The following is a 14,230-nucleotide window of genomic DNA, read 5'->3' on the forward strand; positions in this document are numbered from 1 at the left end:
CTTTCCGCTTCTTTTTCCGCAAGGAATCTTTTGTACGCTGATTGCTACTGGCAGCCGGTTTCATCGGTATTAATTACATTGTGCGGCTGTTTCTGATGATTCTGTGGTGTATGGGAAGGTATCGTCATTGAGTAAATTTAGAAGGATAACTCAGCTGGGCTGCTACATTTGTTATCGGTAGATTCGAACAACACCCAAGTATTACGAAGACGTTTCGAGAACTCAAATGGAGATCACTGGAGGGATGTTGACATTCTTTTCGAGGAGCACTATTGACAAAATTTAGAGAGAGGCTGACTGCAGAACGACTCTACTTCTGCCAACCACGTTTCGCTTAAGGACCATGGAGATAAGATTAAAGACATTAGGGCCCTTACGGAGGCATACAGACAATCGTTTTTCCTTCGCTCTGTTTGCGAGTAGCACAGAAATTGAAATGACTGGTAGTGGTAGAGGGTACCCTTCACCACGCACCGTACGGTGGCTTGTGGAGTGTGGATGTAGATGTACTTAATCGTGGTCAAACCTAGGGCTCAGAGCTTTCGTCTGTATCTGGAATAATTGCTAATACTTCGCCCAAAGTTGAGAACACGTTGGTGCTGTCCGAATATTTGGATTTGTAACTATGAAACATAAGCGGAATACACATTTGAAGGGAGTGATGTGTGTACGAAGTTTGGTTGAAATCGGTGTACTAGATTGGAAGATGCGGAACATAACATCCATAAAAATAGCTCATTGATAAAATTACTACGGTGAAAATGACTACTTTTGAAAAAAAAAATTCGGGACATTCGCTGTTATGTGGTATTCTGTACGATGAAACTGAAGAAAAAGAAGTACACGGGCAGAGTTCGAACCCGTATAGCCACTGTGGTGGCCGTGAACCGAAGCCTCTGCGCTATTCTCGCTCAGTCGAAACTTTATTAAAGTTACAGGTAAACGAGGGACGCGTGAAATGTCAACATCGATTATCTTGGCAACTACTGGCTGTTGCACGAAAAGCCGCTAGCCATGTACTTAGGACAGGTACCTTCAAGATTTCAGAATCCATGAATAGCAGGTTTGATGGTCCCTTCCAAGTGTACTGTATTGCACTATTTCATCAACTACTTTCCAGTACACCCTCGTTGCACTGGTTCTGTGGATTGTTACCAACTGCTATACCCATCACTTTCATATGTATTATATATCTGTAGGACATTATGTCCGCAGAAGGCCTATAACTCGCCAGCGAGACCTGTGACGTCATCTCGGACGCCGTCTCCACGTGCTCGGAGGCTTGACTTGTCAGTCTCCGCCGCCGTCCGTTAAAGTGAAAACTAGTCACTGGAGTCTGTTGTCGGGTCTAAGTGGATTCGATAGTCGACACGCGTAGAAAGGAAAGCGAATCAACGAGTTCGCAATTATAACCGTACGTATAGGGTAGTCAGAAACAGTCTGAAAAGTTTGAAAGGGCGTTGCAGGGTAGGTTGTGCTGAGAAATAATTGTAAAGAAAAACATTCGATACGTTGCGCCGTTTCCGAATTAATTAGCTTTGAGGTTAACCAGTCAGACCGCTGTGGGCGGAAATTCAAGCGACCCGCAAAATACAGTTGTTAGCTGTTGTCATAGGGCAGATGATACAGCAGGGAACTGCTCAGCCTTTTGGTCAGGTATGATCCTTACTACCGTCCTATGTCCAAGTTTGGTATCGCTCTCTCATTCGGTCTTACGAAACCAAACGGAGAACACGTTTGGCGACACCGTCTCTGCTTGAATTCGCTCCGCCGCGGCCTGACTGGCTAACTTCAAAGCTAATTCACTAGGAAACGGAACACGAGATAGAATTTTTTTCTTAAAAATTATTTCCATGACAGTAAGTGATATGTGTATCAAGTTTGGTTGAAATCAGTGCAGTAGATTGGAAGATGCGGAACAGAACGTATGTACATAGATACATACGTACACCCGTCTGTACAATATATGTGCATTTAGAGGCGGTGGTTCGACACAGAACCAAAATTTTAATGTTTCTACTACGTTGCCTCTACAACGCATTGAAGCTTCTAATAGGAATATTGTGAAACTTCTCGTGTATGTCATTTATTATCAATTTGATGTTTCCAATGCTACAGTGTAGTGCAGCAACTACAGCCCGATAAAAAGCGTAATGTGCACAAGCAATAGTACAAAATTGCTCGTCACATTTTCGCAGTGAACGACAAAATAGTTTTGAGAGTCCATGACAAATTTATGTGGGCCTACCTGCTCCTCATCAATATCTATTACATGTTTTGAATTTTTTTCTAATGGATGCTAAATCAGTATATCTATCAGCACGATGAGAGTTTGGTTTATGACAGAGATGGACGACATTTATCGTAACCAGGCCCGTATTTAGAACTCCTCACGCCATTGGACAAGAAGATCTTTGCTGCCCTACCCCCTCCCCGGTCCAAACTTGGATGCCTAACAAGTGGGCATATTTTTGTCTGTGTAATATTTAACTATGAGTTGCAAACCGAAAAACTTGCTTTTATAAAAATATGACATAGAAATACGTAATAAAGTGTCATACAATAAATATAAATGTGAACACTATAATTGCGCTTTTATTAAAATTAAATGGAAACAAAACGAACAAGTTGAATTACAAGATATGTATTCGCAACTGCGAATATTATTAGACTTCAACTGCACAATTTATTAATGAGATACGAATTTATGCCGGATTGGGACTCGAACCCGGATTTCCCGCTTTACGTGAATAGTTGCCTTAACATCTTCGGCTATCCCAGGATGCCTCCTGGAACAATCAAAACCTCCATATGTCACCGTGTGTCAACGTGCTTCTCTCGCACAATTGCTGTGATTCCAGCACAGGGAAAGACTAATTTATTATTGTCGCGGTCTTTCTGTGCATGTATTACTATTTTGCAGTGGCTGTGTTCCACGATGTTCTATGCAATGTCCTTCAGACATGCATACATGTCTGGAGGACTTTGCACTTCAAAAGTTACAAAGGGACAAAACACTGATTATTTAAATAACGAGGAGCTTTTCCCTTTCTCAGTCATTAGAAGACAAGATTACCATTTCTTCGTGGTCCAATTTCATGTGGTCAAAAAATTCTACATGAATTCTTTGAGGATTTTGTAAAAATATGAAGGCGTAGAACTTTCTTCAATGCTTCTTCATCTTTTTTTTCCCTTTTGTCATTGTCGCTTTCTCCCAGTCACTTCCTTCAGTGATTATTACAACAGGAATCAAATTATCATTCACCACTTCATTTAACGAACTAAGGCAAACTGTATTGAGCTGTTCGCATAAAAACCGTGCGGAAGTGGATCTGCTACTCGCTGCTATTTTATACGCACGTAAAAGAGTTAACTAAAAGGCGTTTGTGATTTGACTCGAATAAGTAAAAAAAATTCCGTTTATAAAACAAGTCCAGAAAGATTGACAATAGTGTTGTTTTGTTTATGCTCGGAAGAAATATGCAAGAATATCCACTGTTAAGAGTTTAATAACAAAACGAAATCAAGCTGGTGCGGATGTACCTTAACGTCATTTTAACAACATTGTGACATAATTGTCAACAGGAAATGTAAAATGAAAAAAAGCTCTGGCATGTTATAAAAAATAACTAATTAATATCACTACATCAAATTATTTCTTGGCTTTGCTAATAATATGAAGAATAAACGACACTACGTAACACACTTCTGCATGTGCGCCAACTAATATTTACCTGTGAGTGGGAGATTTAAATTTTAGGAATGTGCGCATGGCGTGGAAACTAATCATCTCTGCGAATTAGAAATTTGTTTGATGCCCAAGGTTTTTCGTACAGTGTCCTACAAATACTGCAGTCCACTAACACATGCCGCCCTGGGCATTTGCACAGTTAAGCCCATCTCCAGTTAGTTTCGAATTTTTGTAGGGAGAGATTTCGGGGGGGTGGGGGTGAAACGCCTCGCCTTGAGTACACCCTCGTTGCTATCTGATACAACAGCAATGAGACCTTAATATTAAGTTCAAAGAGCAATACAGCTGACTAGCATGAATCATTCAGTGGCAGCACTCCCCAGACGTCACAGCAGAAGTAACAGGGAGTAATTGTGCGTGCGGGCACATTTATGTTGTACGCTTATTTTTCAGGAAGTACATGAAAAATTGTCAAGAAATAACGACGAATTTAGCGTCTACTTACTGTGTTTCTACCTCGTAGACGTGGTAGCTCGCCTGGTAGGAGTAGCGCCACACCTGTAACAATGAACTGTATGTCAGATCACGTAGCAGAAAGTGTGTTAACCGTAGTACAAACTGACACTTCACATCCACCTGCTGAAATAATATAACTTATTTTATAGATATTGTTACATCTTTGATGTTGCGTGTGAAGTTGTCAGTCAGGTGCTTTCTTGGTGATGTGCGGCAGCAACAGAAAGGTACTGAAACAAAAAGGAAAGATCCATGACCTACAGAAACTGTTGCAGGATGGCAGTAAAAGTGTGTTAGCCTTACGAGGGAACCAAGGAGGAGGATGGAAAATGACTTGCGAAATGGAAACTTGGGGCGTCGCAAGTTATTACGCGATAACATTCAGTGCAACATAGCCCGCTGTATTGGAGCTTAGGAAGCTGCAAACATGTGTCTTAGCCATGACTCATAAGCACAGCTGTCACTGCTAGACAGCGTAACAACGGCTCCTGTGACACATCGAGCGACTGTATATTCATACCTCCTACGAATCTACATAAAACACATTAAATATGAACAGTTTATTTTCTGATTTGATATACTAGTTTTTGTTATCCAGGAGAAGTTCTCCACAAAATTTCCAAGTCGTACATATTATAGTTTCGGAGATTCAGAAAATCACCTAAAACACCCCAAACCGGCACTTAGGCTACAAAACTCAGTTAGGAATAATAAAAGTTTGTCTTTTATTAGCATTTGAAATCATTACTAGAATTCTCAAGGTGTAGAATAATTTTATTGAGACTTTATTTTCAAAACCTTAATTATTTTGCCCCGATGTTATTCAATCTGTATATTGAGCAAGCAGTAAAGGAAACAAAAGAAAAATTCGGAGTAGGTATTAAAATTCATGGAGAAGAAGTAAAAACTTTGAGGTTCGCCGATGACATTGTAATTCTGTCAGAGACAGCAAAGGACTTGGAAGAGCAGTTGAACGGAATGGACAGTATCTTGAAAGGAGGATATAAGATGAACATCAACAAAAGCAAAACGAGGATAATGGAATGTAGTCAAATTAAATCGGGTGATGCTGAGGGGATTAGATTAGGAAATGAGACACTTAAAGTAGTAAAGGAGTTTTGCTATTTAGGGAGTAAAATAACTGATGATGGTCGAAGTAGAGAGGATATAAAATGTAGACTGGCAATGGCAAGGAAATCGTTTCTGAAGAAGAGAAATTTGTTAACATCGAGTATAGATTTAAGTGTCAGGATGTCGTTTCTGAAAGTATTTGTATGGAGTGTAGCCATGTATGAAAGTGAAACATGGACGATAACCAGTTTGGACAAGAAGAGAATAGAAGCTTTCGAAATGTGGTGCTACAGAAGAATGCTGAAGATAAGGTGGGTAGATCACGTAACTAATGAGGAGGTATTGAATAGGATTGGGGAGAAGAGAAGTTTGTGGCACAACTTGACTAGAAGAAGGGATCGGTTGGTAGGACATGTTTTGAGGCATCAAGGGATCACAAATTTAGCATTGGAGGGCAGCGTGGAGGGTAAAAATCGTAGAGGGAGACCAAGAGATCAATACACTAAGCAGATTCAGGAGGATGTAGGTTGCAGTAGGTACTGGGAGATGAAGAAGCTTGCACAGGATAGAGTAGCATGGAGAGCTGCATCAAACCAGTCTCAGGACTGAAGACCACAACAACAACAACAACAACAACAATTATTTTGCATTTTTGTAGTATAAATTTTAGAAAAAATTATCTGTTTGTTAGGTTGTTGTGTGAATGAAAGAGACTGAGTGAGAGTAAGTATGTGTGACATACGTTAAAATTCAATATTATATTATGTACAACATTACGTAACCAGAACCTGGGAAAGTTGTGTTTTACCTACATTGCTGATGACGAATGTCTAGGCGCGATTGCTTTTGTGAGAAGGCAGTCAGAATAGCCGTTTGCAGAGTAATCGTTTTCTAAATTATTTTCAAGATTAATTTCAATTTCGCTTTTTTTATTAAACATTGTGTAAGTATTTGCATTTTGTAAGAGGCAAATGCTTGTCTGAATAGTGATTGGCTTAGGCGAGTTTTGCCGGGAGAATGATCTTGAAGGATCATTTTGATTGGTCCGTCAGACTGATCAGCTAATCAGAAAAGCACTTCCCGCGCACAACTAGTAAGATATACTGGGAGAAAGGCAGTCTGAACAAGAGTCGCTCTTCAGTTTCGGTCGTGGAAGGACATGTAAAATGTGCTGTTTCTCATTATGTGTAAGATGAAGAAATATTGTGTTTCGTGCGTTTAAAACTAATTGCAAGGAAAGCCGTTGAAATTACGAACAATTTGATGAAAGTTGGAGGTTTTGGAATTGCTTTGTTGGAAAGTTAAGCGCGTGTGAACTTTCGTCCTTTGTGAACATTTCAGCCTGGCATGTTCCGTATTCATATATGGAGTATTTTTACATGCAGTTTCTCTTAAAGAAAACCACTGAAAAGGACCCAATGTGAAACTCACTATTAATAGCGGAACTGTGACTGTGAGATCGGGTAGTCAATCTGGTTGGACTTATTTGTATTTCTGGTTCAAAAATGGTTCAAATGGCTCTGAGCACTATGGGACTTAACTTCTGAGGTCATCAGTACCCTAGAACTTAGAACTACTGAAATCTAACTAACCTAAGGACATCACACACATCCATGCCCGAGGTAGGATTCGAACCTGCGACCGTAGCGGCCGCGCCGTTCCAGACTGAAGCGCCTAGAACCGCTCGGCAACTCCGGCCGGTTTGTATTTTTGGCTGCTTTCTGTGTGAAGTTGTATGAACTGAGAACTGGACTTGTAGATACGTTAGTTAAGTAAATGTGGACTTGATGGCCGATTTAAATCTGTGATTAAGGAAATAAGAAAGACTTGCTTTCGAATTTTCAACAATTTCTAATGACAGAAGCACCAACATTACCACCCGATATGTAGTATGAGATAATTGCAGGACAGCAGGCTACTAGAGTTCACACGAACTTTGCAACGTAAGTATATGCGTCGTTTTTATCAACGCTGCTTTTCCGAAGTCTAAACAGTACGTATGTTTGCTGAGAAAAGGGATGGTGAGCGGACGCTGTATTGAGGTAGGTGGATTTTTGCAGTTGAACAGTGCACAGTACGACGAACGAACGAAAATTTAACCCGCCCCGCCGCAAACTGGCAGAAAAGATTGTAAAATGAGCGTTCGATTGCGACGTCTATTCTGAACGTTGCACGCCGCCAGTCACTTCGTATATAAATTTTGCAGCAAAATTTTGTGAATTTAGGATACTATATACCAAAACGTAAATGCGATGATCAGTTTGTCATTTTTGGTTTGTAGAACGGTGTTTCCACGGTTCTAACAATAAATATTTGAGTATCTGTCATCCTAGTACGTGACATTGTTATTGATCTAATTGTGTTTTTCTGAAAGCAAGTTACGAAGTTAAGAAACACTTGAACGAAAAGGAATTGAAAAATTAGGGGGAAATGCTATCAGCTACGATATAATCTGATATTTCCAGAATCACAAATCTGTAGATCATAGACAGATAAAAGTGTCTTGATGTTTCGCATTTACCGCAGCTGATACGAATTCAGAGGAATATCTCAAGTCTGCGGATACTTGATGGGAACTGTAATAGTTGCTGAATCGGATCCACGGTTTAATCGTCCAAATTTCGTGAGTCAAACCACCACGTAGTAATTTTTCATCTCTGTTACTCTACATGATCATTTCTCAGTATAGCATTAAGTTTCTGTTCTTCCTGTCCTTTCTTATAATTTTTAGGGGACTATTTGGCTTAGTGTCAATGGAATTAATGTCGTATCAAAGTTATATTCTTCAGTCATTTGTTTTTAAGGAATATACCATTTGTTATCGGCGCAGTTAATTGTGTTGTAATAAATATATTTCTGAATCTTTTCTTTCATTAATTGGTAATCTATTTCTGTGTTATTATGTCTATCAACTGGGACAAGGTTTTTTTAAGAGAACAGATCATTACGTATCTATAACATTTACGCAAAATTGTGCCATTATTGAGGAACATCACAGTACTGTCTATGAATGTTAGCACAATACAGCAAAAATTCGAAGCTGATTTATTGTAAGATTCACCAGCTGCGTTAAGATTAGAATTTAAAATCATTATTTATCACGCTGGTTCTGACGCTGCCGTGTACGTTCCTATCCGCGATTATGAGGGTTAATGCATATATCGATTTAAATATCATGTATATTCACTACGATTAGAAGTACCGACTGAGATATACTTAAATACACCACTTAATGCTATTTCCTTCTTATCGCTACCAGAAATACGCATGAAAGAGAACTTATAAAATAAATCATATTATTTTTTATTTACCCGGCACTTTCACGATCACTTAGTTTCGTGTTTCATTCAAAAAATAGACTCCAGGAGCTGTCAGATGCGGAAAGAAGCCGAGGGACTGCTAGATCCATATATGCGGAAATTGCAGAAGCAATATTATACAGGACAGAAACAAGTGCTAGAAAATATAAAAAGTTCTGCTGCACGTAGCCACCATTGGAGTGATGGAGGATTTTCATAGGCATATTAAGATAGGCCACAACTTCAGGGTGTCCCACCAGGAATGGTTACTATTTGGGGACATGAGAGGGACGATCATTAGAAGGAAAACGTTTACTAAACATGGATCTAAAATGCGTACCTTAAGGCCATCAGCACTTCTTCATCTTCGATACTGTGAAATAAATTCCTGCTGTTGCAAACTCTCTGCTTTCCATATTTTGAGAGGTGGTAGTTTGACCAAAGCAAGAAAAAAATTTCCAGTAAACATGGGCTTTAAAGTACATGAGCTCTTTTTCGTCTTCGCTACTGTGAAACACATCTGCACTGTTCAACAACTGCTCATAGCTCTTAAGGTCTGCATTTTGGAGCTCGTGTCTACAGTAAATTTTTGCTTCGAATGTCGTTATCATTAGAAGCTTCTAGGGCTTGTAGAGGGTATTTAGTAGATACGATTTTGATAAAGAACTTGTATCCGGAAATGTACCGTTTGGATGTAAAATAAGTTTGAAAATCGAATAACTTTCAAGTCTCCCGCTTTACTGTACGCACACAGCGGATACAATGAACTCTGACCGTTGTGTTCTACAAAAGCTGGTGGAGTGGGCAATATTCCGACTAGTCGTCGTCGGGTTCTCTTCTACGTGGCGAAGGCTCTCTTCTCCAAAGTTGAGAGTGCTGCGCATTCGTGGAGAACCACACCCAATCCTCCATGCTGTAAACGTACAGCAGCCGTTGTTTTAGTTGGACGAAAATGATTTATGATGTCAAATCTATGCCACTAAACATGCTCTGTGTGTAACCTGGAGTTTCTCTTTTCATATTTTTATTATTGTGTATGTTCGACCCATTTCCATGTTTTATGGGAAACTTTCAAAAGTCGTAGTTGCCATGTATGGACAGGATACGGCCCTAAAAAATTACGAAGCCACCTCATCTTACCAAGAGGTGTGCACGTTAAGGCGTGTGACAGAGGCCAGGTGCTAATTGTGAACTGGTTGCTGTAATTCATGCTTTATAAATTCTTTCGTGTCAGTGGGGCACGTGATTAATTCTTATGTAGTTGTGTATAGCCTGACTGAGGGTTGTTATGTGGTTGCTGCATCAAACACTATAAAAAGAAACAGATTCTGTTTATTCTGCAAAACCAAAAATAATTTTTGGGGGATGTGTTATGTTCGGTGTCCGCCGCTGAGTTTATGTTATACACTCCTGGAAATGGAAAAAAGAACACATTGACACCGGTGTGTCAGACCCACCATACTTGCTCCGGACACTGCGAGAGGGCTGTACAAGCAATGATCACACGCACGGCACAGCGGACACACCAGGAACCGCGGTGTTGGCCGTCGAATGGCGCTAGCTGCGCAGCATTTGTGCACCGCCGCCGTCAGTGTCAGCCAGTTTGCCGTGGCATACGGAGCTCCATCGCAGTCTTTAACACTGGTAGCATGCCGCGACAGCTTGGACGTGAACCGTATGTGCAGTTGACGGACGTTGAGCGAGGGCGTATAGTGGGCATGCGGGAGGCCGGGTGGACGTACCGCCGAATTGCTCAACACGTGGGGCGTGAGGTCTCCACAGTACATCGATGTTGTCGCCAGTGGTCGGCGGAAGGTGCACGTGCCCGTCGACCTGGGACCGGACCGCAGCGACGCACGGATGCACGCCAACCAAGACCGTAGGATCCTACGCAGTGCCGTAGGGGACCGCACCGCCACTTCCCAGCAAATTAGGGACACTGTTGCTCCTGGGGTATCGGCGAGGACCATTCGCAACCGTCTCCATGAAGCTGGGCTACGGTCCCGCACACCGTTAGGCCGTCTTCCGCTCACGCCCCAACATCGTGCAGCCCGCCTCCAGTGGTGTCGCGACAGGCGTGAATGGAGGGACGAATGGAGACGTGTCGTCTTCAGCGATGAGAGTCGCTTCTGCCTTGGTGCCAATGATGGTCGTATGCGTGTTTGGCACAGTGCAGGTGAGCGCCACAATCAGGACTGCATACGACCGAGGCACACAGGGCCAACACCCGGCATCATGGTGTGGGGAGCGATCTCCTACACTGGCCGTACACCACTGGTGATCGTCGAGGGGACACTGAATAGTGCACGGTACATCCAAACCGTCATCGAACTCATCGTTCTACCATTCCTAGACCGGCAAGGGAACGTGCTGTTCCAACAGGACAATGCACGTCCGCATGTATCCCGTGCCACCCAACGTGCTCTAGAAGGTGTAAGTCAACTACCCTAGCCAGCAAGATCTCCGGATCTGTCCCCCATTGAGTATGTTTGGGACTGGATGAAGCGTCGTCTCACGCGGTCTGCACGTCCAGCACGAACGCTGGTCCAACTGAGGCGCCAGGTGGAAATGGCATGGCAAGCCGTTCCACAGGACTACATCCAGCATCTCTACGATCGTCTCCATGGGAGAATAGCAGCCTGCATTGCTGCGAAAGGTGGATATACACTGTACTAGTGCCGACATTGTGCATGCTCTGTTGCCTGTGTCTATGTGCCTGTGGTTCTGTCAGTGTGATCATGTGATGTATCTGACCCCAGGAATGTGTCAATAAAGTTTCCCCTTCCTGGGACAATGAATTCACGGTGTTCTTATTTCAATTTCCAGGAGTGTATGTGCCTTTGTCACAAATTACGAAGACAAGGCGTGAACTGGGGATTTCATGCGATAAAGAAAACACATCCAGTATGAGTTGAATATATGTCGTCCATCAGCAGAAGGTTATGTCCACCGAGCTGTTTCTACGACTCCGTAGCGTGTTGAGCTGCCCATGACAAGTTGCCGCAGCCAGTGACGGCGACGTGGTTGCTGTTGCGTGTTTCGCTACGATTTATTCGCCAGTGCGCAGGAGAACATTGAATTCTTAGAGTCCAGGAGCCATCCTCAAGCTCAGATTTACCAGGTTCAAATTCAGATCAACAGTTTGTGTAATCGAGTCCAGAACGTAAAGTTCTGAAACAAATTTCGGTAACAGATGAATTAGAAAATCATGTTCTGCAGTTACAGGTCAGATTTAATGCATTACAATGGCGAGGCACGTCGTTTGATAGTGAGAGTGAATCTTTCCCCTCGTGGGGTCATAACCCAAGGATTGGTTAACAGGCTCATGAATGGTGGTAGTATAGAGATGTCTACATAATTTAATACATACCCTAACCGTATTTTTCCCTTTATTCAATGCGTTGGTAGTTTGTCAACTGAAATGGGCCAAGAAACGGTTAAACTCTTACGATTCTTCATTCGATTAGAACACTATGTTGGAATCGTGCTTTCCGACGGCAGTGGCATTTTTCAACAAGATAATGTGGCACGTCACAACGGCAGGAGTGTAATGGAGTGGTTCGAGGACACAATGGCAAAGTTCCAATTGAAGTGTTGGCCTCCCAACTGGCCAGAACTGAATCCGATCGAACAGATCTGGGATGTGACTGAATATGGCGACAAAGCTCATCGCGCCCCTACCAAGAATTTTCGGGAATTATGTAACATGTGTGAGTAGATGTGGCGTCAACTCCCTCTAGCTACCTACCAGGGCCCCATTGATTCCATGCCATGACGTGTCGTCACTGTATAAAATGTGGACATACCAGCTATTAGGTACGGGGTCATAAAACTCTGGCTAACCAGTGTAAGTGGTCCATGATATCCCGTATACTGGTACTGGGACAGATTTGACGTCCACTGATCCGATACGTGAACACTACTGGCCATTAAAATTGCTACACCAAGAAGGAATACAGATTATAAACGAGTATTCATTGGACAAATATATTATATTAGAACTGATATGTGATTACATTTTCACTCAATTTGGGTGCATAGATCCTGAGAAATCAGTACCCAGTACAACCACCTCTAGCCGTAATAACGGCCTTGATACGCCTGGGCATTGAGTCAAACAGAGCTTGGATGGCGTGTACAGGTACAGCTGTCCATGCAGCTTCAACACCATACCACAGTTCATCAAGAGTAGTGACTGGCGTATTGTGCCGAGTCAGTTGCTTGGCCACCATTGACCAGACGTTTTCAGTTGGTGAGAGATCTGGGGAATGAGCTGGCCAGAGCAGCAGTCGAACATCCCGAAAGGCCCGTACAGGACCTGCAACATGCCGTCGTGCACTATCCTGCTGAAATGTAGGATTTCGTAGGGATCGAATGAAGGGTAGAGCCACGGGTCGTAACACATCTTAAATGTAACGTCCACTGTTCAAAGTGCCGTCAGTGCGAACAAGAGGTGACCGAGACGTGTAACCAATGGCACCCCATACCATCACGCCGGGTGATACGCCACTATGGCGATGACGAATACACGCTTCCAATGTGCATTCACCGCGCTGTCGCCAAACACAGATGCGACCATCATGTAGCTGTAAACAGAACCTGGATTCATCCGAAAAAATGACGTTTTGGCACTCGTGCACCAAGGTTCATCGTCGAGTACATCATTGCAGGCGCTCCTGTCTGTGATGCAGCGTCAATGGTAACCGCAGCCATGATCTCCGAGCTGATAGTCCATGCTTCTGCAAACGTCGTCGAACTGTTCGTGCAGATGGTTGTTGTCTTGCAAATGTCCCCATCTGTTGACTCAGGGATCGAGACGTGGTTGCACGATCCGTTACAGCCATGCGGATAAGATGCCTGTCATCTCGACTGCTAGTGATACGAGGCCGTTGGGATCCAGCACGGCGTTCCGTATTACCCTCCTGAACCAACCGATTCCATATTCAGCTAACAGTCATTGGATCTCGACAAACGCGACAGCAATGTCGCGATACGATAAACCGCAATCGCGAAAGGCTACAATCCGACCATTATCAAAGTCGGAAACGTGATGGAACGCATTTCTGCTCCTTATACGAGGCATCACAACGACGTTTCACCAGGCAACGCCGGTCAACTGCTGTTTGTGTATGAGAAATCGGTTGGAAACTTTCCTCATGTCAGCACGTTGTAGGTGTCGCCAGCGGCGCCAATCTTGTCTGAATGCTCTGAGAAGCTTATCATTTGCATATCACAGCATCGTCTTCCTGTAGGTTAAATTTCGCGTGTGTAGCACGTCATCTTCGTGGTGTAGCAATTTTAATGGCCAGTAGTGTAGTATCGGGCACAGATGTGGAGATATTGTTGGCCACTGGAGTATTTCAACATGCGCAGACAGTGTTCACGTGCAGTGTCCTGTCGAAAAATTGCACCAGAATAATGTCATATGAGTGGAAACACATCAGGACGCAAGACGTACGTGACATGCCGTTGTGCCGTCAGAGTACCCTGAATGAGTACCAGCAGTGATCTGAAGTCATACCAGATGGCTCCCTACACCACGATGCTAGTATTAACAGCGCTGTGCGTCTTCACAACTCTGAAAGAGTGGTATCTCTCTCCAGGTTGCAACTATAGTCGCCGACAGTGGCCCTCAAAAGAAGTGTATATCCAT

At 42.9% G+C, this 14,230-nt stretch overlaps 1 protein-coding gene across 1 annotated transcript in view; it reads right to left on the reverse strand.

The window, feature by feature from the left end:
- Positions 1-14,230, reverse strand: part of LOC126195613 (inactive dipeptidyl peptidase 10-like) — an 801,628-nt gene that overhangs the window by 454,078 nt on the left and 333,320 nt on the right. Inside the window, exon 5 of the mRNA XM_049934238.1 lies at positions 4,197-4,249. Coding sequence (XP_049790195.1) covers positions 4,197-4,249 — 53 coding nt within the window. The remainder of the gene's footprint in view (positions 1-4,196; positions 4,250-14,230) is intronic.

Source organism: Schistocerca nitens, chromosome 7, assembly GCF_023898315.1.
Source record: "Schistocerca nitens isolate TAMUIC-IGC-003100 chromosome 7, iqSchNite1.1, whole genome shotgun sequence".
Lineage (NCBI taxonomy): Eukaryota > Metazoa > Arthropoda > Insecta > Orthoptera > Acrididae > Schistocerca > Schistocerca nitens.